Here is a 26,913-nt window from a genome sequence, read left to right on the forward strand (position 1 = left end):
AGCATAATTTGCAGCGTGGATATGCGAACCTAAGTATGTTGGAGTATTGTAGTGATAGAATACCTGTTTATTCAGGCTAGTACAATGCGTGCAAATTGTTTCCAGAATTTACTGAAGAATAACCAGTGCACAAAACTTTATCGACCAACTTTCGTTTGTTTATATTGAATTGTTTACAAAATACAGTATGAGAGAGTTAGGTTATTCTAACACGCCTTGGTCCAGGCTGAATTTTCTGTGATTATAATTAGATTTGTCTGAAATCCACCAGGCCATACGACTAGATCTGACGAATTTCGTCAAATCGTATTGAAGAATCCTTTGTGAATAGCGTGGTCAAGCATATTGAATAATCTTTTGTCACTGAAGGCTTGTTCACAAGAGTAATTTTCCGGTTTGAACCTCAACGTAAGCTAAGTCTTCGTCTACACCCACCCCCCCCCTGTGCCACTTGACCCGCCAAATACAGCGAGTCGTGAGCTAACCTTTTCACTGTCATGACACGAAATCAGGAACTCAGTTGGTCTGTTAACAGTGTTCCTGAAAGCATCAAAACAAGAGCAGACAAAACAATTAGGAATTATTACAATGCGATTTCAAATGCATCCATTGTATCAGTGTTTGTTGTTTATGTTCCTGTTGGCTATCATTGTACGATGCAATTCGTCAAAGCCAGCTACTAAAGCCAGCAATATTACGAACTGCGAACGGTGTGGTAATGGTAGTTACGGTAGTATTAAGCATTTCTGTGAAGCGTCAAAGACCCCATTAAATAGATCGAAGCCTGCCGACTGGACGAATAACTGTAATAAATGTTGTGATGTCCTTGATAACTGCACCGAATTGATGTCTTGTTTGAGTACACCTGATACCTCTGATCCCGGGAAACCCGTGAATTCTTTCTCCAATGTCAACACAACTGTGTCCTCTCCCACGAACCAAGGTGAAAACAAAGATTTTTTCGACAACGTTAAGAATATTTGCATTGTTGCCATTGTACCGCCAGTTGTTATTCTTCTTCTTATCACACTTGTTGTATGCCGCAAGAGAAAACGTTATTATTCTCGAAAAAGCGTTTGTGTCGCTACGGCAGTGGAAATTCGACAATCAGTCTCCACAGTACCAAGCGACACTGTAATTGAAAGTCCTATATACTGTGAGGCAGACGTGTTTCGTTTCGCTGAACCGAAAGATCATCAGAACTCGGAACAAAATAATGTCACGGAGGCAGTTTCAGATGAGAGTATCGTAGTCGACTCACATACCGAGGAGGATGAATATTGTGATCCTGAATATATCGACACATATTATGAATATATGAGATCGCGCGAAGTGAACGAAGGATACTCGATTGCTTACGATCATTTGCTATCAGGTTATGTAAACACGTTTCCACGAGAGAGAAGCGCTGAAAGAGACAGCGAATACGAGTATCCTCGAAACCACAGATCTTCCACTGGATCTGGGTACGAATATCGTTACGCGTACGATTGGATGAATGAACATTTTGAAAAGAAGATAGCAACGTTGAGCTCTAGCGAGCCCGTGGTGCTTTATGTTTCACCTGATGCAGAAGGCAGCGAGAACGATACTTATGTAAATTACCCAGACTTGACGCAAGAAAGCGCCTATGAAGAGAAAACAGAAAAACCTCTTGAATACGTCAAAGTGTTGTGAGTATAGGATAGAAAACACATCTTCTAGGAAAGTTTTGGTTTCCACCGCCAGTGTTATAGTAATTAAACAATTTAGTAAAACGAGGGTAACTTTTGTAAAGAAATTGAAATATGTAAATACATAACCAGATTTTCTGATATTCATTGACATACACTCGTTTATATATTGGCAATCATTGCAACGGAAACAATACTAGGCTAATATTGCGTATCTTATTCCAAGTTCACTCCCACAACAGGGAAACACCTGCAATGCCGATGGTGTTCCTGTTTGGGTTTCAAGTTCCTTATGAAGCTAGCTAGGGTACCGATACTTCATTGTACTGAAGATTAATTAGTTTGGTTACAGCATTGCACAATTGACCGACAATTTTTTCACTTAGCTTTGTAACCCGACCGATTGTTAAGATAACTTGAATATGATTTCACATGCAGGGCGCACCGTGACGTCTTCACCCACGCGGCCACGTGTACTTCTCGCTAGAGCTGATCACGATTTTTTACACTCTTATCACGTCTCATTGAGGAAACATAAAACTAGAAGCCATTTTTCAGTCACGGAGCACAATTTTTAGATCTAACACAATTCACTCGATTCTCTTTTCAATTGTGATTTCCCAAGTGGATCTATCTCGGACGACTTGTCACAATTCAGATGATAATTGAGCGAAAAATTTCGTTGCATTGAGAAATTGATCTCGACCGCTGGTGGCTAAGACGACTGCATGTATCGCACAGGTTTTGTGGGCAAGAGTATTTGCTTACTAAAAGCAAAATCAATTCTTATTGGTGGATTGTTATCACTTTCAGTATGACTTGATATTTCCTTGAACTTTTCCACCAACTAGTCCAGTGTGCTTCAGTTGCTAACCATGCAGCGCTGATGAAAATAACCCACCCCCTGGCCCGGGTTCTCATGCAAGATATACAGTGTAAGTTACAGATTTGACAGAATTGGATCGTCTGAAAAAAAACTCTCTTACAAATCTCAGGCCAATTTCCCAACTGTTGTCAGTAGAATATTGAAGTTCGCATTAAGTGCGAATTTCATTTCTTCATAGGTATTATTATAGACTGCTGCTAATCAGCTGATGAAATTAGCGACACAGTCAGGCCAGGACTTGCCCCGAAAGTAATTTGACCCCCATTCAAGTCTGAAGATAATTGTCAACTTGCTTTATTTGTGCAAAGAAAAATTCTTAATTGACATTTTTTTTAATTGAAATAATAATTTTTACTATATGCCTGCTTTCGACTCGTGAAATCAGTGAAATCCAACACAGAGCTCTTTGCGTTGCTACAAAAAGAATATTTTCGATGCAAGTTGCTTTGTTGCCCTTTAGTTCTGCCCGGAAACGATATGGATGAAGAGGCGTCTTTGTTTTCATATCGCTTATGAACCTACCTAGTACTTACATTCATTTTTTTTTGTCGAAATACTGTAAGAAAGACAGCTTCTTGAACGAGACAATGCTGCTTGGAAAGTGAAATGAACTGTCTGTCCAACAAAATTCATCCAGATTCAATTTAATCTTTAATTCAACAAGAATTAGCAATGTTTCGAACTCAGTAGTGTAGACTTATATTTTGCATTCAAGAGTCAGTTTAGTATTTGACTTTCATAACCATTACTTAACTTTTGTTTATTGCTAAATGAAAGGTCGACACTCCTCTCTCTGGCCTGCAAGAAGCTTCTTGCATTTCCTGTGGACTATCATCTATAATTATTTTCATGCGCGACTTCAGCAATGAAATCAACTTATTTTAATATTGAGCGCCACTACTAGCAAGCGTCGTCAATACTGGCTGTTTCTGATTTCGAAGAGGGGAAAACTGATCCATTCCATTTTTGTGTTGATTTATGAATTTCGTATTGATTTAAGGAGCTCCTCGCCGATTCGTAGGCCTGGAATCAGGAACTAAGTATTTGTTTGCCCATATGAAGTCGCGATATAAAATACGTCAAACTTTGGTGTTGCAATTTCCGTTCAAACAATGCAATGAAAGGCGAATTATCCTCGTTTAGTACTTTTATATCTCAAATTCGCTAAATAATACAAACGTTTTCAAATAACCATGAAACAACAACTATCATTACGAAATCTTGCTGCACTCGTTCCATGTCTGGTTTTGATATTTGTGAAAGTTCGTTGTTTGGATGAGGATAATTTGCAATTCTTCTTGATAAATCAAACAAAATTCTGCTTGGACCAAATCAAGTCGTATGATAAAGACTCGCGGGAAGACTGGTGTGCCGGGAATGAGATGTTGTATCCTAACGTAGAAACAGCCGTTCAAAATAACAAGATATGTTTCACAGATATAGGACAGGATATCTTTAATGTTAATAATACGGTGGGATCTGGCACGAAGATTCCAAATCTTAAAAGTTGTCGCATATTATACGAGAAAAATGTATCTTGCAATTGGCTTAAACTTGCCAACAAAACGATGGCCGATGATCATGTATTAAGATCTGTGGTCTGCGACAGTCTCGGAACAGCACAAAAGCAGTTTTGCTTAATAATTGAGGGTTCTCGTAATTTTTCAAATAATAACAAGGATTCCAATACGTGCCTCTTTGCGGCCAGTGGCTTTTCGAAGACAAATTCGTCAGAGCCAGAGAGTTCCATATTGGACCAGTTGAAGAAACACGTGATACCAATTATAGCTGGTTTAGGAGGGCTGCTTTTGATTGTTATGGTTATTTTGGCTAAACAATGTTATAATCATTGCAAAAGTGACAGATCTGGACCTAGTGATTTTGAATCAAACATTGAAATATCCCCACCGCCCAACTCCAACGAAGGATGTGGTAATATTGGTGTTTACCACGAGCCAAATATCCAGACTCAAGAGAACGATGACAGCGTGGAAACTAGTTCTATTTATTACGAACATCCGTATGGTCATCTCCCCGGAGCAAACAGAGAACGAGTGAGCGGTGAACAAGAGGAAAATCACAGTTACATCAACACAAAGGGAGTTTCCGAGAGCGTTCCTGGGCGCCACGCTGAAACGTTGAACACGGAGATGAGCGGATGCTCCACACCGGACCTGTCATGTCAAAACAGGGATGATGAAGACGATTATGTAAACACGACGAACAATGATTCGTACAACTTGCATAATATTTCATATACATCATTGAATTTACTCAGCATGGTCAATGATAATGACATGTATCAAGGGTTGGTACGAAAGAAGACTCCAGTACGCCCTAAAATTGCACCAAAACCTGGCAAACCCCCAAAACGGGAGGAACAGCTGGATCCATGTTATGTGAAAGTATTATAAGGTTTTCTTGTTTCTATGTTAATTTATTGCTCTGTTTGTACCACGTCAACGTATTTTAAAGCCAACCGCCCCCCCTGCTGTTAAAAGCGTTCATGTTCCTGCACTTATTTCATCTCGGAAAAAAAAGTTATATATAGCCGCCAGTTGTATAAAAGACTAGTTAACTTTTAACTGTATTTAAGGACAGAATTGGTCAATCAGAGTTGGCATTTCTGAGTTTGACTAGGATTTAACTATGCAGAGTGTAGTTCAAGAGTTTTACACAACTGGCCTCTGGCCATTCACATCTATTGTCCATATTGATTTTAAACGTTTACCATAATCAGTTTTACGTGATATATTTATATGCTTTTAGTTCACTTTCATGCATGGCATTGAACTAGTTGAACATTGTCTCATTACTTTTCACTAACATTTAGCACGCCGAATAGATTTTCAGTTGTATTATACATGTAAGCAATAAGCATACAAAGTAGGCTTAACTTATGATTATTATACTGTAATTAATGCGAGTGAAGTTTAGATTGAGTTTGAAAGAGGATTGTTCTTAAAGCGCTCTGAATATTTACATATGGGATGGTTATAGATGGTTCTGGTTTGTCTGCATGTCAAGTTCTCTCCACCACTCAAATTGACGAATTGGCGTCTACGATTGTGCGTTGCATTCACGTGCACTGGTTGAGATTTTTATAGTTGGCTTAAGACGTAAGAGAAGAATGCATATATGTTGTAGAATACCAGATACAGAAATGAGAGGGACTTACAGCTTTGCGTTAAATCACTACGAGTAGTTTATTTACAAATTCAGTTTCAGAACCATCCTCAGAGATACGAAATATCAAATTCATTATCTTTCACTGCCGAGAACGACGAAGCTCATCCACTTCACAGCGATCTTTTGCGGTATTTTCACAGGAATAAGAGCTTGCAGATTTTTAATCTTTTAAAGGCCATGTTACACGGTGCAATTTTTCTTGCAACTTGCAATGCAATTCTACTTTTGAGAGTTATAAATTAGTGAAGAGGCTTTAAAATGTAAGTTTAAGAAACGCCATGGAGTGTATAATAAAGACAAAAGTTCGGTAGTTGCCAAATTTACATCTCAATCAAACTAGAAGAATAGCATTGCAAGTTATCCAAGAAAACTTGCACCGTGAAACAAGGGCCTTGAGGCTATAAATCTTTCCTTATATCTGGAGGGACTATCTCGTGAATCAGTGATGACACAATTTTTGCATACAAACGTTAATATACACTTCACCATAGAGTGGTAAAAATTCCTTATGAAATTAGGTCTGATATCACGAAGCTCGTAAGATGCATTCCATCGTCCGATATATAGTTACCAGACTCTCGCCTCAAGACGCGGCGTATTCTGTGCCGAACTACCACTAATCTATCACACCAAATCACACCAAATCCTATTTCGGGCGCCGAAAATACATTTAAGTATACCTGTGTGACCATATAAACTTGAAAAGCACGTTAAAAGGTGTCCGTATATGCGTATTCACGTGAACTCAAGCAAGCTATGTCAAAACTTCATTAGCATTTACATAGCAAAGGATGTATATTGGCTTCATGGCAACCTAATAAAATGTCTTGTGGTTTTAAAATCGTTGCGTTTCGATACTACGAGAACCAGCTTGGAAATCCCGCAGCCCATATAATCACGCAATCAAATCTTTACAGGATTAACTGACCTCATATCCGTTCAGTTTTTATATATATATCCGTTGAGCTTCGTAGAATCCTCATCGTATTTTCTGCGAAAGTTAGTTTGTTTTCACCCGCCACGCGTCGACGTGTCAATCAATGGTAAAACGTGCATGGCTTCATTCAAGCATAGCTAAACAAATGTCTTATGAAACAACTAAACTTGGAAGAGTTTTGTGTACGATTGTTCGTGTATAGCGTGTTTATCTTATGCATATTTGGTTAATTGTCTAAATATCATCTCAACGCGTTCTTCCTTCTCATGTGAACACGTCCTCGGGATGTAGACAGCAGTCGAACGAATATTTTAAGGTGCTGGAATTTTTTAGTGTTTGTGATCGTGTATTAACGTTAATGTTGCCGAAAGGTCTGATCGTAAAGGTCATAGCTTTGACGTGGCTGCTGCAGAATGTGCTTAGCTGTTTCGGACAGCCAGAAGCATCCTTAAATATTACCAGACGAGATGACGGAGATATTTTTACCCGAGTTATCGTAAATGCAAGCAACACGGATTGTAAGCGATGGTCCGCTGAGAATGTTTCCGCTTTCTCGAAGAAAGGGTGCGCAGTGCGTTGCAAATGCGGAGTGAAAAACAAGACATATCATCTTAAAATGAAAGGGTGCTTCTCCGACGAGGATATCCTAAATTTTGAGAACTGTGGTCGACCGTTTATACCAAGATCTAGACAACCGCTGTGCTACCTGTCGAGACAGGCGCAGATGGAACTGAGGTTTCCTAATCAATCGTATTGCAAAGTTTTGAGGATTTCGTATTTCAATGGCACAAACGACATTCACTTCGCGGGAAATAGTTCAGGATTCAACATTTCTGAGGTTGTAAACGGCTCTGCCAGGCTAACGTGGAACCCAGAAGACTCATTGATTTTATCCGAGCTTCCTTCTGGCCCTCTCCTCAAAGTCCGTATATTATGCAGCGGAATGACGTCACCGCACTATTCACGCAGCTGTTTAATCATAAAAACTCGAGGTGAAATTGTTAAAAAGATCGACTTAACGCCAAGCGAACGTCGTCAATTTCACAGCAATTGCTTGTATAAAGGACCAAAAAACGCTACAAATGTAATGCTCGTGTATATCATAGTCGGAAGTGCTTGTGGTTTGATCCTAGTTGTTTTTCTCATCGCATGTTTCGCTTGTTATTCTCGTCGTCGTAAACCGACAAGGCAGGCTACACCACGTCTTTCAACGCAAAGGTCTGCGCTCGGCGCGAGGAAGCCTTTTAAAACACGCAGTGCCACGAAGACGAATGAACCAACAACGCCTGCAATACACGATATCATCTTCAACGAACTTTCGTGGGACGGTGATGGGGGTTTTTCAAATCGTGCCCTAGCGGATCCGAGGATTTCAGACGTTGATTATGGCATACCAGTCGATTTTGGTTCATTGCCTAGACCTGACTCGTCAGTTTCTATCGATAGCAACAGAAACTCTCTTGCTGCCCTGACGGGTGTTGGGGAACACGGGCATCGTAGAACGTGAAGAACAGTTTGCCTACTAGGTTATATGGTTACTCGCGAAAAACGCAACGGTTCGCCATTTCGCTGGCATCTAAACGGCCGTGTTGTTTTGAAAACGTTCGTATTCGTACGATAGCCATTGGTGAATTGGCCAAAATAATCAGACTAAAGTTTAAAGTGAAGTCTCACAAAATACTAAACTATACTGAGGTTTTATATATTTAATCATAGAAGCAACGTGTGTCCATGGAATCCATGCATGGCGCACAGATATTTTGTAAAAGTATATACTTTTGTATGAAAAGAAACTGTTTCATTGTCGAAACTGGCTCATGCCACGATAAGCGGAACTGAATAGAATGGGGAAACAAAAGTCTTTGTATGTATAGAGATTAGTTATAACGGACGGGCGGCGTTGAGATCTTTTAGTACAACGAGTAACGTCTTTGTGTTCCCACTTAAGATGTAAATATGAAAATGCATATTGAATTAACAAAAGCCGTCAGTAACGTTCAATTTGTATTTTAGATACAAAACGAATTATTGTTTTTTCGTTTTTTTTTATTTCTATCGTGTGTTTATTGTGAAGGAAAGGGTTTGCTTTTTTGCCGGCGACACAGAGAGTGTTTTAAATCTCAAATCTCATTACTTTCTAAATTTGAATACGGCTAATCATTTCTTAGTTCAGTGACATGTACTCAAGCATATTTGATCACATCAACATTATCCTTTTATTAAGCAAATATTGCATGTGATAAAAAGGTATTTAGGAGTCGTAATTTATGATTGAAAAAGATTATAGCCTGCAGTGTCCGGTTTAACAAGACTGAAATTTGAATTGTCACCCGTAAAGTAGAATTAAACATTCATGATGAGTTTGTCGTATATTTCGAATATCTGTAGCTTAAATTCAACCGATCACTCAAACGAAATTGAGAAATTAATTCTAATTGTTTCCTTGTGAAAAATCGACCATCAGCCAGTTTAGTACAGTATGAAACTTGTGTGATCAAGAACACAAAGCTTGTATCTTTTTGCACAGTAGTCATAGCGTCTGTCGCTCATAGACCATAATGCATCGGATTGTAAAAAATGGTGTAAAAAAAGAGCAATAGGTCCACTTTGGAGCACTTTATTTGGTGTTTCATTGTCTTGGAAACAGCAAGGTGCCACTTTTAATTCGAATTTAAAGCCCTTCAATGTCGACCAATCAGAAGCCAGAAGTCCAAAACAAAGATGGCGGAGTACATTCACACGTGTTTTCAAAGCTAGTGTGAAATCCGTCTTTAAAGAGCGACGTAGGTTTACAAACGTGGGATGAAAGCTTCGAATATGAATTCCTTAGAAGATGTATTCAAAAAGTGGGAGAAAAAAGGCGAAGAAAGACGGCTGAATGCCCCCGTGAAGGCCGGAGGAAAACAGGACTCGTCAACCGGACGAGCAGCCTGGCAGCAAAGATTTGATGCTTCTGCATTACCCAGGCGACGACCAAACAGGAAAAAGCGCCAGGAATATGATGCATATGTAAGAAATATCAATACGTTTTTAGTTTATATAAGTAAAGACCATTTATGGTTAAAACTAAACTATTCGAGGCACTAAATTAATACTACGAGAGAGCTTTCATTATAAATGCCTTTTCAATATTAAAATTTGTCCACGGACATCAAGGAGCGAGTGAGATGGGGTGTATTCAATGGTGTGCATGTAGATGATGATGGGAAGGGTGGAGTATGGGTTGGTGGGTTTTTAGGGTAGTCTTTAAATAGGTGGGGGAGTGGGTCTCACTTGTCTTTTGAATCTAACCAATGTATTTAATATATATGTGCTTTCAGGCAAACAAATATGTTAATGAAGCCGAATTACTCATCTTTTTTTAGGACTTAAATAGTCGCATAATGTTGGAACACATTGAACGAAAATTTCAGCTGATACCACCACTTGCAGTCGAGGATAACCATCGCACATCACGACCATTTCTTGGCACAGGGTGTTCTAAATGCTCTCAAAAAAGTATTCGGGTAATTGCAAGCAGTGTTTTACATTCAGCGCCTGCAAAAAATGGCTTAGAAAGATGAGAAAAGACATCATTATCGTTTTTTTTTGTTGTGATAACTAGATTGTGTTTTCCAAAGAAGGCATCAAAAACAGCCCTTTGAGGAACCTACTTGATTTGAGTGTTTTTTGTAGGTATGTACTTTTATTCCATACCTTGAGTCTGATCTATTTTTGTAGTAAATTAAGTTAATAAATGAATGGCATTATAAGTATAGTACAGTACAATACAAGATATTTTTTCATTAATTTATAGAAAGAATTTCTTCAGGACTGCTTTTAGTGACATTCTCTATGTTGCAAACTTGCCAAGTGTAAAGTACAAGAAACTGAAGGATGTTCAAAACACTGTAGTTAATTCTCCAAGGTGAGATGTATGTCTGCTGTACAATGTACATTTATTTAATTTTTTAAAGCCTTTCCTGAAGATTAGCTACCTAAAAAGTCCTCATCAAAGCTTAAAAGTGTCCAGATAGTAGAAATCAGCATGTATTTGTATTGTATTTTGACTAATATTATGTAGTGTTTCTTCAACCATACATCGACTGGCTGCATCTGACCAAAATGCTGACGAAAGCCCCAAAAATGCTGGCTCTTCAGGTACAATTGAGGACAATTAACATCTCTATGACTAAATGATAGTATCATTCGATGTAGACTTAAATCTGTTTGTATAGCCGAGAAAGAAATAACAAATCCAGCCATGACATCAAAACAGCTTAAGGCAGAAGCACACAATATCATCAAGGCTATGAGTGGCTCAATCAAAAGAAGTTTAGTTAGGTAAAATTTGGAGCTTTAGTGATCTATGAACACATTAATAAAGAATCTTCTCTTCGCTTCATTCAATCTTGATTATCAATAATATATCAGTTGCAATAAGGCTACATAAAATAAAAATCTTGTATATCGATGTGCTTATATATTAATTCATTGAGCTTAACCCATTAGCTTGCAATGAACCCAGATGTGCCCTACTTTAACCAGTATTTTACTCTGTTTATAATGCCAGTACAAATGTGCTGCCAGTTAATAAGAGAATTCACTTTACTAGGATTGTATCATGGTTTCTGTTCAAGTTTTTTGGCAAAGTTCTGTCCAGCATCCAGATTCATCAAGGACAAATTACAATGCTTAAAGAAGCATCAAAGGTACAGTATATTATTCAACCTCAAGGGCAACTATAATTTTGACTAATGTTCAATGTTTTTACAAAACTTCATCGCTCTAGGATAATCTAAAACAAATGTTTCAAATGTTTTCAGAGGAACATCCCTTTGGTGTATCTACCATTGCACAAAAGTCATGTAGATTATTTGTTGATCTCTTTTGTGTTGAACTGGCATGGTCTCAAGGTATGGCTGCATGCATGTTGTGGTTTTGCAAATGCAAGTGAAAATTGGATACATAACTTCAATATTTTTATAGGTTCCTTACATTGCTGCTGGAGGTATGTGATGATCTTTAATATTATATATGTTTGTTACAAGTCCATTAAGGATTGTTCTGGATTGCTGGATTCTCTACTGATTTATCACATAAATTGCTCACCAATTTTTCTCATCATCATCAATCATTTTAGATAATCTGACAGATATTCCATTGTTTAGGTAAGAAAAATGTTTCAAAAGCCACATATTTTACGACATTGTGAACATAATTGTGGTGAACAATGACGATGTTTTTCTTTTCTATAGTTGGTTGATGAGGAACATGGGGGCATTCTTTATCCGAAGGAAGCTTGATGATCAAACTCCTCAAAATGAACTGTACAGTGCCATCATGAAAGAGGTGTGTGATACTGTATGTGTTCACCAAGTCAACCTCTCAATACCATTGTGATTAACAGTAGTTTTCTGAACATTATATGTGTCAGTCTCACCCAAGACTTCTTACAACCCACAATTCTCTTTTTAGTATATTGCTCAAATCTTGATCTCTGGCAATAATCTCGAAATATTTCTTGGTGGGTACAATATATTGTAATTACACTTGCCTATTGGCTATAGCATCCAGTATTCCTCAAAAAGCCTGTAATTTGTGTATGGTACATAAGACGTACGTGTCTTTCTTCCTTGGTTATATACAAAAGCAAACGTACCTTAATCCTTTGACCTGATATTTTATCATCTTTTTTCCAGAAGGAACAAGATCAAGGTCAGGCAAAAATTACCCGCCGAAAATCGGAGTTCTATCATCGGTCATTTCAGCCGTAAATGAAGGTAATAACAAGCTGAGGCAGCTGCCTACTCCATTTTGTAGATCTACTCTCAAAACCCCTCCTCTGTTTTTGAATAGTGATAGTAATCAATTTAATCCTTACCCTATTGATAGGTCCGAATTCATTTAATTCTACATGTTATGTGTTCAACCATAGTTAATTCCTCAATCTTCTACCAGGTCGCGTATCTGATGTATTGATTGTACCCGTCAATATCTCCTATGAACAGGTAAGTTAGATAATATTAGATGAAAATGTGCGAACTATCGGTCAAACTCCGGCAGGAATCGATTTAATTTGGTAAAAGAATTACGCTCGCCGCCAAAAAAGTGGTAAAACCAGCCATTTAGTCTACCAACAAGTGATCTGACTTCATTTTTTATGCAGATCCTTGAAGCTGGTTATACAGGCGAACTTATGGTAAGATTTGATTCGGTGTTTTCAAGATTACCTTTTTTCAAAGGCGACCTTGGAGCGGACTTTAAACTAATTTTCTTTTAAAAACAGGGAGAACCAAAGCGGCCAGAATCCTTTCTGCGGACAGTGAAAAATGCTTTGAGAATCTGCCGAAGTTATTTTGGACAAGTTCGTGTCGATTTTGGGATGCCATTTTCCCTTGTGGTAATGATTTCTTACTGCAGATGGTTTGCAAGCGATTGTAGAACATGACAGACAGTGCATGCAAGCCATGTATTCAAATGCTAGTTGCTTTTTGCAGGAAATGCTTCGGAGCTCAGAAAGTTCACTGTCGTGGCAAACTTTCATGGAAACAACATCCTCATGTTCAAATCAACAAAGCATCTTTTATGAAACTTTGAACGGCCCTTCAACAGCGCTGACAAAGGGAATTGCCAATCATGTTATCCATGGTAAGATCCAATGATCTATCAAGGGTAGAACAACAGTTTCACTAACAAACATGTGTATACAGTATCTGTATATCCACAAGAAATCTTTTTAAGTTAGGTTTTTAATTCTTAATTGTTTACATGCAGAATGTGTTGAAAGTTCCACGATTATGGGAACAAACATGGTCGCGTTTCTGTTGTTGACAAAATTTCGGAAGGTATATTATTCTCACTCAAGTGAAATTTGATATAATTCAATGCTCATTCAGCCTTGAAAAATTTGAAGTTTTACATGTTCAAAAAATGAAAATATTCTTATAATTTCAACTTCTTGAGGGGGTTAACTTGAAAGAATTTGCAAAGGCTTTTGAGATGCTGAAGAAGGACATTCTTATGCACAAAAGGTGAATCCTAGCTGTAAGGTCTTTCTAGTGAAATCAGCTCATTTCTCACCATTTTTGCACATTTATATAATCTCAGGGACTATGGTTTCAGCGGTTGTAATGAAGACGTCATCTTATACTCAGTCAAGCTTTTAGGAAGCGATCTTGTATCCTGGGATTCAAAATCGTGTGTTATCAAACCGAATATCTTGTTACCAGCTGTCTTAGAGCTCTCCTATTACAGCAATCAGGTTAGCCGCTTGTACATGAAGTATCCCTTGACAAGTTATTGAAAAATGAGAAGAAAAATGCCTAAATCTCAATCCTTACTGAACATGTTTTTGTTTCGTTTATCGTATAGGTGGTATCTGTATTTCTGCTTGAATCTATTGTGGGTAGGTAATCTAAGTATACTAATGCAGAGTTTCGTTATTCGTAGCGTGATGTCATTGAAGTTTTTACAAATTGAAAAGTTTTGCCTAAGTAGAGAATTCCAGTCTAACGAAAACAATTAAGAATTACAGAGTCAGCTTTGCTGTTGTCCTTTAAAATAGCGGCAAATACTATTTTTTCCATATTTTTTAAGTTTTATGAATTATATCATTTTGTATCCTGTTGAACTTTTTCCTAGCATGTTCCATTGTCACTTTACTGGAGGATGAAAACTTGTCTCTTTCGGAGTTGGTGTATGCAACAACAACGGTGTCAAGACGACAGGTGAATGGCAAAAGATATGTTTTTATGTATAAAATCCGTTTCCAAGTGTTCTTTTCATACTACTAGCAAAAGGCTTTTTATTTGGCCTGAAAAAAAATGGGTAAATTTTGTATACTGTGAGGAATGGCGTTTCTTACCATATCCTTGAATATTGATTTCTATGTGTTTCCAAAATAATCTCTTAGCTGCTTGATACCGCTTTGGACTTGTGTCACGTACTTCGCAAGGAATTCATATTTTGCAATGTAAGTGGCAGTATACTAAGAGAGCAGCATAAATGTCTTAAATACTGACTACAAGGAAACGAAGACGATGTTGTAATCCTTTAAATAGTTTAAAAGGTACATAATATACTTTCAGCCTTGTGTGACTATGGAGGAGGCGATTGTCGATGCCATTGAGAAGTTTATCGCAGCTGATGTGTTGAACGTTTGCGAGGTTCGTGTTCTTCGTTGTTTTGGTGATATTTTAAACTATTTCCTCTTATAATGTTCTTTCTATCTTATCCAGGATATTAGCGCAAAGTCACGTGATAAGAAATGGGCCAATCGGCTGGCGGTGTCTACAGCGTGGTCTGACAATTCAGAGAGTGAGGAAGATGAAATAATTGATCAAGAGTACAGGGTCCGTGATGTATCATTCGCATTTTAAGGATTGTTTGGGTTGGGTAATTTTTCACAACGAGTAAACGTAGCATGTAAAAACTCGAAATATGAAACGCATTTTTATCATTCAGTAGAGATGTTAATAACATTATTAAATCATTAAATTTCATGTGATAAGAATTTGTTTCTAAATTTTTTTCAGGTAAATGCTTCGGAAGAGGCTATACGAAAGCTTAGATTTTTGCGGAATATTCTTTCTCCTGTTATTGAAAGCTACTGGTTTTGTGCTTCTAGTTTTCTTTCAGTGCAACCAAATGGTACGTATTTCAGGTATTTGCTAAACTCTTCAATTTAGACAAACTTTAGTGACATCACGCTACAACTAATGGCCAAAACATATTACAATTATGATACTGTGTACATGGGAAAGATCAAGGATTTGCATCAGTCGGGTTTTTTTTCTTTCTCATTTAGAAAATGAGTCGGTGAATTCGACCCAAGCTTCTGCTGTGGCCCGTTTTAAAGCTGGGACTCTCCTTTTTGGTAGGTTCAAGAAGTTGTTTAGCTTGAAACCCCAGTTGTACCTTAGAGTCCGTATTTTTATTGCCCGTTGTGTTTACGAATATATGGAAATAGCAGTCTACCTCTGCTAAGGAATTTGCATAAAGATTATTTCTTAACAGATATTACTTTTTCTTATAGGGGAGAGCTGTAGTTTTGTCTCCATAAAGAACGCTTTATCAGTTTTTAAGAAATACTTTTCTCATCTAGAACAGGAAACGTCTGGTCAGGACGTGTCGATCACTACAAAAAAAACCATTCTGGACCTAAAAACTCATTTGAATAGGTTCAAGACATAATAATTATTATATTATTATTATTAATATATGTCTTCAATGAAAGTTGTAAGTGAAATACTTATACTTATAAGGCTTCCCACTTACCATTTTGGTCAATTTTGACGACTTTTTCAACTTTTCAAGAACTGTTTTAAAATGCTAAAAATGAATTCCTAAGACTAATATCTTTCATTTTAGAGCATTTTGAGACACTTTTTGAAAAGTTGAAAAAGTCGTCAGAATTGACCAAAATGGTAAGGGGTAAGCCTTACCATTTTGGTCAATTTTGACGACTTTTTGAACTTTTCAAAAACTGTTTTAAAATGCTAAAAATGATTTCCTAAGACTAATATCTTTCATTTTAGAGCATTTTAAAACAGTTCTTGAAAAGTTCAAAAAGTCGTCAAAATTGACCAAAATTGACCAAAATGGTAAGTGGTATTATTATTATTATAATAATAATAATAATAATAATACCACTTACCATTTTGGTCAATTTTGACGACTTTTTGAACTTTTCAAGAACTGTTTTAAAATGCTAAAAATGAATTCCTAAGACTAATATCTTTCATTTTAGAGCATTTTGAGACACTTTTTGAAAAGTTGAAAAAGTCGTCAAAATTGACCAAAATGGTAAGGCTTTAATGACAAGAAGAATCATTCTCCATCTATGGTGGTTAGCTGGTTACGACGAAAGATCGCCTTTGCTTTGCTTAGAGCTCGCGTGGTGTGTGTTCGTGGCAGTCGAAGTTGGAGGACTGCGTCCATCACATCAACTAACGACATTACGTTGTCGGAATGGAACTCCAACATTAGCGAGTAGTCTAGTTAAGTTGTTTTTGTAAATAGTCTGTAGAACTATTATACTTAATTTTAATGCATGATTGATTATTGTAAATTTCCCTAGTACTAATAATGTGAATAAATGGTAAGGCTTACCCCTTACCATTTTGGTCAATTTTGATGACTTTTTGAACTTTTCAAAAACTGTTTTAAAATGCTAAAAATGAATTCCTAAGACTAATATCTTTCATTTTTGAGCATTTTGAGACACTTTTTGAACAGTTGAAAAAGTCGTCAAAATTGACCAAAATGGTAAGGCTTACGCCTTACCATTTTGGTCAATTTTGACGACTTTTTGAACTTTTCAAGAACTGTTTTAAAATGCTAAAAATGAATTCCTAAGACTAATATCTTTCATTTTAGAGCATTTTGAGACACTTTTTAAGAGTTGAAAAAGTCGTCAAAATTGACCAAAATGGTAAGGCTTACCCCTTACCATTTTGGTCAATTTTGAAGACTTTTTGAACTGTTCAAAAACTGTCTTAAAATGCTAAAAATGGCTTCCTAAGACTAATACCTCTCATCTTAGAGCATATTTGGTTGGTTTTTGGAACATTGAGAAATCGGTAATTTTGCGTTCAAGTTTTAAAATGTATTTTTGTTAAGTATCAACACACTACGGTGGCCTAGTGGTTAAGGCTACCGCCCTACCAGGTTATGAGCGTAGGCTCGAATCCTGCCAGGGAAAGTGCAATTTTTCCCACCTAAGTTGCTATTTAATTTAAAATTCTGGGAATAGGATTAAATAAATAAAGAACAAGAGCTTTTGATATATAAATGTTGCTGTGGCCCAGTGGTTAAGGCTACGGCTACTAGGTTATAAACCTAGGTTCGAACCCGACGTGGGAAAGGTTCGATTTTTCCCACCAAAATTATTCTTTAATTTAAACTTCATCGAAAAGAATTAGGTCAAATAGAGAACAATAGCTTTCGACAAATGACCCGGTAGTGTAGTGGTTCAGACGTTCGTCTCTCAATCCGAGGACTAACGTTTCAACTCCTGGCAATGCAACAAAATTAGCCTGAAAAATTTCGGTGTGATTTGGAATGTTTAAAACAGTTAAAAGACTTCTCGGCCTTTGCAAAAGACCGTAAATTGAAAAAAATTTGAAATATAAAAACCAAAAAAAATTATCGCCTTCAAAAGTACCTGGAAATTGAAAAAAAAGCGCAAGTAAAAAAGTTTTAAAAACACATGTCTTCTAAAAACCCTGAAAATGAAGTAAGTCAGACGGAAAAAAATTAACAATTTCCCGCTTTTAAAAAACTCATGTTTACTTACCTTAATTTTTTTTCACGAAAATTTGACAGGGTGATTTTCTCGAGCGTGAAAAAATTTAATTTTTTTCACTTTTTTGAAATTCTCTTAGATTTTTTTTGACGAATAAGTATTTTGTCTTGGGCTACCTGTGTCTGGCTTGACACAGGTAGCCCAAGACATAATACTTCTTCTTCAAAAAGGTTTTTTCACTTTTTTGAAATTCTCCGAGATTTTTTTTAAGAAGAAGTATTATGTCTTGGGCTACCTGTGTCAAGCCAGACACAGGTCGCCCAAGACAGACACAGGTAGCCCAAGACAAAATACTTATTCGTCAAAAAAAAATCTAAGAGAATTTCAAAAAAGTGAAAAAAATTAAATTTTTTCACGCTCGAGAAAATCACCCTGTCAAATTTTCGTGAAAAAAAATTAAGGTAAGTAAACATGAGTTTTTTAAAAGCGGGAAATTGTTAATTTTTTTCCGTCTGACTTACTTCATTTTCAGGGTTTTTAGAAGACATGTGTTTTTAAAACTTTTTTACTTGCGCTTTTTTTTCAATTTCCAGGTACTTTTGAAGGCGATAATTTTTTTTGGTTTTTATATTTCAAATTTTTTTCAATTTACGGTCTTTTGCAAAGGCCGAGGAGTCTTTTAACTGTTTTAAACATTCCAAATCACACCGAAATTTTTCAGGCTAATTTTGTTGCATTGCCAGGAGTTGAAACGTTAGTCCTCGGATTGAGAGACGAACGTCTGAACCACTACACTACCGGGTCATTTGTCGAAAGCTATTGTTCTCTATTTGACCTGATTCTTTTCGATGAAGTTTAAATTAAAGAATAATTTTGGTGGGAAAAATCGAACCTTTCCCACGTCGGGTTCGAACCTAGGTTTATAACCTGGTAGCCGTAGCCTTAACCACTGGGCCACAGCAACATTTATATATCAAAAGCTCTTGTTCTTTATTTATTTAATCCTATTCCCAGAATTTTAAATTAAATAGCAACTTAGGTGGGAAAAATTGCACTTTCCCTGGCAGGATTCGAGCCTACGCTCATAACCTGGTAGGGCGGTAGCCTTAACCACTAGGCCGCCGTAGTGTGTTGATACTTAACAAAAATAATACATTTTAAAACTTGAACGCAAAATTACCGATTTCTCAATGTTCCAAAAACCAACCAAATATGCTCTAAGATGAGAGGTATTAGTCTTAGGAAGCCATTTTTAGCATTTTAAGACAGTTTTTGAACAGTTCAAAAAGTCTTCAAAATTGACCAAAATGGTAAGGGGTAAGCCTTACCATTTTGGTCAATTTTGACGACTTTTTCAACTCTTCAAAAAGTGTCTCAAAATGCTCTAAAATGAAAGATATTAGTCTTAGGAATTCATTTTTAGCATTTTAAAACAGTTCTTGAAAAGTTCAAAAAGTCGTCAAAATTGACCAAAATGGTAAGGGGTAAGCCTTACCATTTTGGTCAATTCTGACGACTTTTTCAACTTTTCAAAAAGTGTCTCAAAATGCTCTAAAATGAAAGATATTAGTCTTAGGAATTCATTTTTAGCATTTTAAAACAGTTTTTGAAAAGTTCAAAAAGTCGTCAAAATTGACCAAAATGGTAAGGGGTAAGCTTAACCATTTTCGTCAATTTTGACGACTTTTTCAACTTTTCAAAAAGTGTCTCAAAATGCTCTAAAATAGAAATTTATCACCGATTATGGTACGATTGAAAAATATGCCTTTCCCAGTCTATTTTGTAGGAATTTTGGGGTTTTTGAGTACAGACCCGATGTTATTTGATATGCGATATTTTGAAAGCAATATACGTCGTTGAATATCCACAGTTGCAATTTTAAATTTTATATTTCAAGTCTCAAAAAAGCAACTCAATAATGTTCAAATTGAGACAATATATAAATATATACAGGTAATTTCAAATTAAATATGTTATATTTAGAAAACTAATCGATTATATTATACCGATGTCTCCAGCATCAAAATGGGGACTCCGGGATCGACCACGTCTAAAAAAAATAGCAGTCCTCGTGATTGTATGACGTCATGCAGAGAACATTTTTTTTTCGTCTCCAGTCTTCCTAAGTTGAGTTAATAAGGGAAAAAATAGGTGGGGGCAGCGCCCAGTCTTGGCAATCACGATCATTGTAAAATTTCAATAAATTAGACCATTTGACTCTAGCAGAAACTCTGAATTTTTAACTGAATGCTTTTTCAAAAGAAAACTGTTTTCAACCTTTGAAACACCGGTAAAAAATATCGAAAGTACTTTAGGATAATTTAAAACACCTACCAACAGGGTCTACCGAAGAGTCTTCGTTGCCAGCAACGACTAAATACAATGAAACCGGCTGAAAAAAAAATAATGGTTTCAGAATTTCCAAAATAAACTCAAGGCTAGGGTCTGTTGTTAGTCAAGTGAAATGAATCGCGCTTTTATAAAACAACACAAATTATGTATGGAAACATATTATTTCATCACGCCTTTGTCATGCAACTACGGAGATTTTGAAACAAATAAAAACGTAATAATAATAATACCTTGTGGTCTCCCATACACGTGTTCAGACCATCCAAGTCATATTTTGCTAAATGTTTTTCCTGTGAAATTATATATCCTTCGTTAATAAATGCTACATCAACACTGCACTTCATCATCGCCCTGTTTTATAACAAGAATTGAAGAAAGTTCAAGCAAGAATTGGCTCAAACGGCCAACACTTACCAAAATTATTTCTTTGCAATTATGTGTCAATAAAACTCTGTCACACCAAGAGGGACACCTTGTCAAAAAATCACACAGGGCATATGTTTAATTCAATTTTTTTTATTAATGTCTGATTTTGTCCCAACAATACTATTAGTACTATGTTATAAAACAAAAAATACTATACCTTTTTTCCAAATACAAGGGTTTTGTGATCTCAGCATCCTCTTTAAACGGATACCTATGGATAATATAAAATCAACAATGCATTGAAATGATGAGACAATTGAGTTGAGAAGGGAATAATCTAGAAATAAAAATTGTTTGTACTTACGATGGAGGAAACTCGATGGGAAACTCATATAGCCATCTCCTAAACGTTTGAACTTCTTTGTCGAATTTTCGAAGTTTTGAAGCATTGTTGTCCAAAACTTGTTGAAAGTGTAAAAAAAACTTTGAGGGCTCAACAACCAGACGAACCTTTAGAAGAAATAAAAGTAGCACATGATTGTACTGTATTGCAGCTAAAGTGACAACTTTGAATATTTTGAGTATACCTTTTCTGGATGTTTTTTTTCAACGACAACAAGTTTTGAAAGTTCTTCATTTCCATCCGTATATGTTGTTTTTACAGAACAGTGTTTGGATATCATCTGTAAAATATTGGAAACCACAAAGAGATGATTTACTCAGTTAATGTTTAGAGTGGCAAGTGGGTCAGAATCTTCTGGGAATATTTCATGCATTGGAAAAACTTTTACCTTTAAAAATTTGCATTGATCCAGTCGAAAGTTAAAGTCACCAAAAATAAAAGCTGGACTGTGGTCTTTGCCAAGACTGAAATTGAGAGCATGTGTAAGAAAACTACTGTTTGTGACCAACAAATGAGTGCTTTTGCTTGTAGATTACATGTAGCAGAATTCTAGCAATTTAAAACTTGTTTTTTTCAAGATTTTTAAGTTCTGCTCTGGAGACAAATTGTAAAAGAATACTCACCCTTGCAATACATATTCAAAGGCATTCTGTCTGTTTTTTGCATACACAGAAGGACTCTGCAATATAGAATGTAAAAGTAAATTCACAAGGATCACACACTATTTTTTCAGATCAAATATTGTCTAATGTCTCAACACACCCTGTTTGTTGGCGAGGGGTAACTTGAAATTATCCAGAAGCAAAAACGATGACTTACCGACTCCATGGAAACCAAATTTGATGGGTCATGAAAGAGGTGAATATTAATCAGGTTCACGATCCTATATTAGAAACAAGATAAATCATCTTCATGTATTGCTAAGAGGTTTGTAGATATGAGATGGGAGCAGAGATATGAGATGGGTTCATGAGTGAGTGGTCAAGCTGGGATCAACCCCTTGTCATGCGAAATTGCACCAGTCCCTTTGAAATAACCATTTCCTGACATCAAAAGATAATTTCATCAAAAAAACATACGTTCCAGATATCCTCCATTTTGTTTTTAAATATCCCTTTCTTGACCATTTCATCTACAAAAATAGATTTAGCTGTTAATTGTTACTTGTAATTGAGACAAAAATACTATAGAGAATGCATTTTTAACCTATCAACAAATTAAACTGTTTAAATAGCATATAAATATTATACAATACCTGAGGAAAAAATCTTTTGGGATATTTTAATTTGTCAATAGTTTCCAAAGCATCCAGGTTAGATGTATGTATCTAAAGTGAATGAATATTAGTTTGGAGCACCACAGATTGGCAAAATAAACACCACTCCAATAATCAAATAACATTTCTGAATATGAGGTGTTTTTCTGACACTAAATATTGTTTTAATTAATTATGAATAAATGGATCGAATGCCTGGCAAATGTACTGTTGTCTCTTCAGATGATGCCAAGTTGTGATTTAATTTACCCAGGATTTTAGCATGCATCCATGAAAGATGCAAAACATGTATTTCATATTTTTAGCTGGTCGCTAAGAAGAACATTTGATGATCAAGAAACATTTCTAATGTAAAAAAAATAAAGCTTTTGTAGGTTACCCACCTGCAATCCTTGCTTCAATTTTTCAAACCGGCAATCTAGAAGAATCAAAAAAGGATTAATACACCTGATTTTAAATCATATGTGATTCTATATTTTAAATCATTTGTGATTTTAAAATATATTGCATGGACAACAAGTTGGCATTCATGAGAGAATTCAAGGGTAGTTTTGAAAAATCAAAGAAGGATTCAGTCAAGCTAATGCTTTCTTTCGTGCCTATGCTTGCATCCAAATTGTAAACCATATTTTGTTTTTCCCCCAAAGTGTTTACTTGCAAGAAAAATTCAAATACTAATAGAAATGGATTAGTAATTATCACACTTCAGATATAACCATATATACCTGAATAATTCCAAATAGCAATATTCCTCAGAGATTTATGAACAAGGAATAGTGCTCCAAGCGCCTAAAAAAGTAGGCAGATAACAAGAATACCGACGATTAAATCATTGAAATGAATCCGACATACTGTGCTGGGTATAATATGAGTGGGATGGGTTCACTGCAGAATTTTAAATGAAAACAATCATGGAAAACATAAGTAAACAGCTGCTTCATACATCCTCCTTATTTCACAAAGAAAATAAGCAAAACACACTCACCGTAAACTTTTCATCGTTTTTGTAGTCCTGATCGAAGTATCCAACGACTGTACTGTACTCTGACAAGATCTGGCTGCACAAGAGTTGGCTGGAAGAGGACGAGAATAGCAAAAATTATGTTGTCCAATTAAGCGGAATAAATTCACGCAGGTAAAATAATAGATAAAGAAAAAGATTGCGACAAGGACAATTATAAAATCGTTCGCATTCTTACTTTGTGATTTGATGTACACTGTCCAAGGCCGCTTGAGGCAATTTACCCCCGATCTCTTGAAAATGAAATGCGATGAACTTTGGGTGGTCGAGTGCAGCGATTTTCTTTTGGAAAGAAAAAAGAGCAAGTTCACTTTCCAATAAAGCATTCGAACAACAATTAGAACAAAAACGTAGCTCGTATTTGCTACTTTCAGAATGCTTTTAAACCAAGTGCGCTTCAAAAGCAATTAGTGATGCATTTGTTTCGAAGATAAAATTTATAGGAAAGCAAACAATTCAGTAATTCGTAAGTATATTTATAAACTCACTTGCTGCATTTCCCGAACCCATCCCGGCAAAAGGCTTTTCACCTAAGACATACATGATAATCAATATTATATAATCGTGGCTACTTTTGGCAACGAAACAAAAGGTAGAATACTGTAACACCACAGTATAAATAAATACGTACGTCCTCGAACAGAGAGCCAACATTAGCCGTCACTAACAGTATCGGGACTTTGACAGAATTACTATCCTCCATGGCAAAACACGAAGGCTTTCGCGGTTTCCTGATGGGAATAAGACTTCACAGTTCTTTTTGTGTATGGACACCATTTGGGGCCCACAGATGAACGATTTTGCAGTTGTTATTAGCGGCAAAATAACCGTGAAATGTCATCTTTTGTACGGACAGAGTTCCCTGATGCAATATTGGTCATTCTGATCGCTTTGTTTACTACGTCCTTGACCGCGCACAAAGCAGGAAACTAGAAGCTAGTTCCGGTTGTTCGGGTGACATAATATTCGCCAATTTCGTGGCCGCCACGCGTAGATGTTGTAGGCTCGTGTGACATCAGAGATGAGAAAAAACACGTCTATTATGAGCGTCTCCTTCCTTAAAAATCTTTTCTTTCCCATTGCTCTTTCATTAACAGGAAAAACGTAACACTGAACAGAAAAATTTGCGCTCCAAAGTCGTGTGTAAGAATTTTAAGAATTCCGTTTCACGTAGTTCCTTGTATGTGACTTCCTGTGACGAAGGAACTTTTCCTTCACGTTCTCGTTGTTTTCAATTGCAGGTGCTTTATTTACCCCCTCATAGGAATGAATTTCTGAAAAACAGGAACTTCGTGATAAGGACTTTCGAAACCACCACTTCAAAATGGTAATGAGCCCCTTGTTTTCTCAGCTTATATTGATCAGTTGCCCTGAAGATGTGAACAGTCTGAAGATGTGAACAGTCATAATTCAAAACCATGGTTAGCGCTGCTTCAGCGTAACCAAATTGCCATTCAGTCAAATAATTTGCGCATCAACCATAGGACCAAACGTCTTCTTACTCTTCTACATTAGGATAACCAATATTTATTTTCTTCCTGCCTTACAAATCCATTCTTCTGCATGCATATGATATCGGCTCAAATCTCTTTGCTCAAATTACAAATGGTGGCCAGTTACATCGGAAAATATTCCAGGAACAACATGTCAATGTGAAATATTAATTATTGAAACAAAGACGAGATCTTTTGAAGGCAATTAACTTGCTTTTTAATGAACTATCAAACAGCGCTAACCGCTAATCGCCCCGGATTAAATATCTTTTGAAACGTGAGAACTGTTGACAGGTATCTATGGTTACCGCATATTTCTGTTCAATGTTTGGCGTCGTCGAATATACTGTACTTTTACTATCATTCAAATTTCATTTCGTTTGGATGTGTATCATTAAGGAATATCGTTACAAACACGATTAAGAAGATTAAGACTTTGGTATTCTGAACTTACATTGAGTCTGTTGGATGCGTCATTTGAAGAAAGGTTTGGCTGTAAAGACGTGGCCTTTGGTGCAATACTTCATCTTCAAAGTGAATTCTGACAGACAAGAGAATTACTGGTATCCTTGCTAATTTAACAAGCTTCACCTGTGGTGTGATGCACACTGATTAAAACGTATAAACGTCTCTTTAAATCCGGAACCATATCATTTACAAGGATCTTTATTGAAGAGACTCGTTGGCTAATTACTACAACAGACTTCTTAATAGCTGTAGATAAACCGTCGTGTACCATGGGCAGACACGGCGTTTCAGAACTCAACACAGTGCTACTAGTCGTCCTAATGTTGTTCACCCTTTTTGGGAACTTTGTTTTACTCCTGGCTATCTGGCGGAACAAACGTCTCCGAAAAGTAACGCACCTGCATTCGATCAGTTTGATCGTGGCTAACTTCATTCCGGCCACAACCATTATCCCTTTACGCATTGCGAGAATTTGGAACGAGAACGAGGAAGTGTTGAGTGAGGAAACCACGCTGTGCGAAGCGTACCTAACTTCGACCCTATTGTGGTGTGTAGCGTCCATACTCACCTTAGTCTCTGTGAGTTTTGACCGATACATCGCGATTTCAAAGCCTGGCAAATACCGCGCTAAGTTAACCCACAATAAAACTCTGCTCATACTACTTGCCGTGTGGTGCTTTGCAATATTTGTGGCATTCATGTCGCTGTACCATACAGGCAGTGGTCTAAAGTTGTTCACGTGTAACTTCAATATTTTACGTAAAGAGAGCTACGTTTATCTTCTCTTGACTGTTGAAGTGATTCCTCTTATTTTGATGTTTGTCCTGCACTTCCAAATCACCAAGTTGTCTGCAAAGCATGCTCAATCAATAGGCATCGTTGATTCGCGTTTCACTGAGTACAACAGAGTCCCGCTTGATTTTCCCGCCGAAGTTCGTTGGTCTCGAGTAGTGATATTGGTGATACTGCTTTACGTTTTAATGTGGTCTCCAAGATGCATATATCTCATCATTGACGACAGCGCTATGACTGTGAACAGCGCCAGAGCTTTCGATGTGCTGACTGAAGTGATAACGTACAGTTTTGCAGGTCTAGCACCACTCGTGTTAGTTCATTTTAACAACGATATGCGAGAAGAGTTCTTCAGGATTTTAATGCCGTTTCAGTGGTTTAAAAGGTCGCATGGAGTTGGTAAGAAATACAATAATACGAACATTGTGACACCGTTTGAAATGATGACGTGACTTAAGGCACAGTGGAGCAGGAATATAGGTTGCATTCAAGGCAACTGGATGTTTTACTGCATTTAATATTGAATGAAAAGTGGTAAAATGAACAGAAACAGTTTTAAAGATGAAATGTTGCAAGCAATTTCACTTCCTAAAAGAAGAGTCGAATTCCGTTGACTTCCTACCAAACCAATAACTTTAAGACAAAGTGAATATCGTTCAGTATGATTTGAATTAATGTAGTTACTGTGATTTCACCTTTAGAATCATACTGATATATTTGAGTAGCCATGCATGTATATTTCAATGAAATTTTAACCGATAATTATGGCATAATTGTGTAACAATTGAATTAAAGATAATAAATTGGACTTCTTTAAGAAATAATTTAAT

The 26,913-nt window shown here is 36.6% G+C and overlaps 3 protein-coding genes across 5 annotated transcripts; 2 read left to right on the forward strand and 1 right to left on the reverse strand.

Moving 5' to 3' along the window:
• Nucleotides 1–9,295: 9,295 nt before the first annotated feature.
• Nucleotides 9,296–15,952, forward strand: LOC114516022 (glycerol-3-phosphate acyltransferase 1, mitochondrial-like). Of its 3 annotated transcripts, none has more exons than XM_028535368.1 (28): nucleotides 9,296–9,694; nucleotides 10,051–10,191; nucleotides 10,290–10,360; nucleotides 10,482–10,592; nucleotides 10,749–10,825; nucleotides 10,903–11,008; nucleotides 11,280–11,376; nucleotides 11,491–11,580; nucleotides 11,654–11,675; nucleotides 11,808–11,835; nucleotides 11,923–12,016; nucleotides 12,143–12,191; nucleotides 12,367–12,447; nucleotides 12,626–12,675; nucleotides 12,834–12,866; nucleotides 12,954–13,067; nucleotides 13,165–13,315; nucleotides 13,442–13,512; nucleotides 13,631–13,698; nucleotides 13,775–13,928; nucleotides 14,039–14,072; nucleotides 14,309–14,394; nucleotides 14,580–14,639; nucleotides 14,755–14,832; nucleotides 14,905–15,018; nucleotides 15,202–15,316; nucleotides 15,474–15,542; nucleotides 15,702–15,952. In XM_028535368.1, the coding sequence occupies exons 1-28, from the start codon at nucleotides 9,488–9,490 to the stop codon at nucleotides 15,857–15,859; spliced, it is 2,529 nt and encodes an 842-aa protein (XP_028391169.1). In that variant the 5' UTR covers nucleotides 9,296–9,487; the 3' UTR covers nucleotides 15,860–15,952. The 3 variants fall into 3 exon arrangements, with proteins under 3 accessions (XP_028391169.1, XP_028391170.1, XP_028391171.1); XM_028535369.1 differs by having other exon boundaries at nucleotides 15,776–15,952; XM_028535370.1 differs by lacking the exons at nucleotides 9,296–9,694; nucleotides 10,051–10,191; nucleotides 10,290–10,360; nucleotides 10,482–10,592; nucleotides 10,903–11,008 and having other exon boundaries at nucleotides 10,747–10,825.
• Nucleotides 15,953–19,800: 3,848 nt separating this feature from the next.
• On the reverse strand, nucleotides 19,801–25,313 carry LOC114516296 (type I inositol 1,4,5-trisphosphate 5-phosphatase-like). Its single transcript, XM_028535728.1, has 19 exons — nucleotides 25,278–25,313; nucleotides 23,962–24,604; nucleotides 23,819–23,860; nucleotides 23,509–23,612; nucleotides 23,295–23,382; nucleotides 23,035–23,098; nucleotides 22,693–22,727; nucleotides 22,289–22,360; nucleotides 22,113–22,165; nucleotides 21,853–21,916; nucleotides 21,657–21,712; nucleotides 21,422–21,497; nucleotides 21,218–21,313; nucleotides 20,995–21,140; nucleotides 20,848–20,901; nucleotides 20,679–20,736; nucleotides 20,495–20,554; nucleotides 20,247–20,304; nucleotides 19,801–19,962 (listed from the first exon to the last, which is right to left on the reverse strand). The coding sequence occupies exons 2-19, from the start codon at nucleotides 24,031–24,033 to the stop codon at nucleotides 19,913–19,915; spliced, it is 1,248 nt and encodes a 415-aa protein (XP_028391529.1). The 5' UTR covers nucleotides 24,034–24,604; nucleotides 25,278–25,313; the 3' UTR covers nucleotides 19,801–19,912.
• Nucleotides 25,166–26,912, forward strand: LOC114516297 (histamine H2 receptor-like). Its single transcript, XM_028535730.1, has one exon. It carries the CDS (start codon nucleotides 25,561–25,563, stop codon nucleotides 26,533–26,535), a length of 975 nt encoding a protein of 324 aa, XP_028391531.1. The 5' UTR covers nucleotides 25,166–25,560; the 3' UTR covers nucleotides 26,536–26,912.
• The last annotated feature ends 1 nt before the right edge of the window (nucleotide 26,913 follows it).

Source organism: Dendronephthya gigantea, unplaced genomic scaffold (genome assembly GCF_004324835.1).
Source record: "Dendronephthya gigantea isolate DGI-Jeju-01 unplaced genomic scaffold, DenGig_1.0 000005F, whole genome shotgun sequence".
NCBI classification, from domain to species: Eukaryota; Metazoa; Cnidaria; class Anthozoa; order Malacalcyonacea; family Nephtheidae; genus Dendronephthya; species Dendronephthya gigantea.

What these genes read in the sequence shown, in the direction of transcription:
- LOC114516022 (XM_028535368.1), top strand. Translation starts at nt 9,488, where the DNA reads ATGAAAGCTTCGAATATGAATTCCTTAGAAGATGTATTCAAAAAGTGG. An exon ending in TGCTTAAAGAAGCATCAAAG is followed by an intron (nt 11,377 to 11,490) that starts GTACAGTATATT and finishes AAATGTTTTCAG; the next exon opens with AGGAACATCCCTTTGGTGTA. An exon ending in CAACGGTGTCAAGACGACAG is followed by an intron (nt 14,395 to 14,579) that starts GTGAATGGCAAA and finishes ATAATCTCTTAG; the next exon opens with CTGCTTGATACCGCTTTGGA.
- LOC114516297 (XM_028535730.1), top strand. Translation starts at nt 25,561, where the DNA reads ATGGGCAGACACGGCGTTTCAGAACTCAACACAGTGCTACTAGTCGTC.
- LOC114516296 (XM_028535728.1), bottom strand. Translation starts at nt 24,033, where the DNA reads ATGGAGGATAGTAATTCTGTCAAAGTCCCGATACTGTTAGTGACGGCT. An exon ending in GGGTTCGGGAAATGCAGCAA is followed by an intron (nt 23,613 to 23,818) that starts GTGAGTTTATAA and finishes TCTTTCCAAAAG; the next exon opens with AAAATCGCTGCACTCGACCA. An exon ending in CTCTTCGGTAGACCCTGTTG is followed by an intron (nt 19,963 to 20,246) that starts GTAGGTGTTTTA and finishes TATTTTTTTTAG; the next exon opens with ACGTGGTCGATCCCGGAGTC.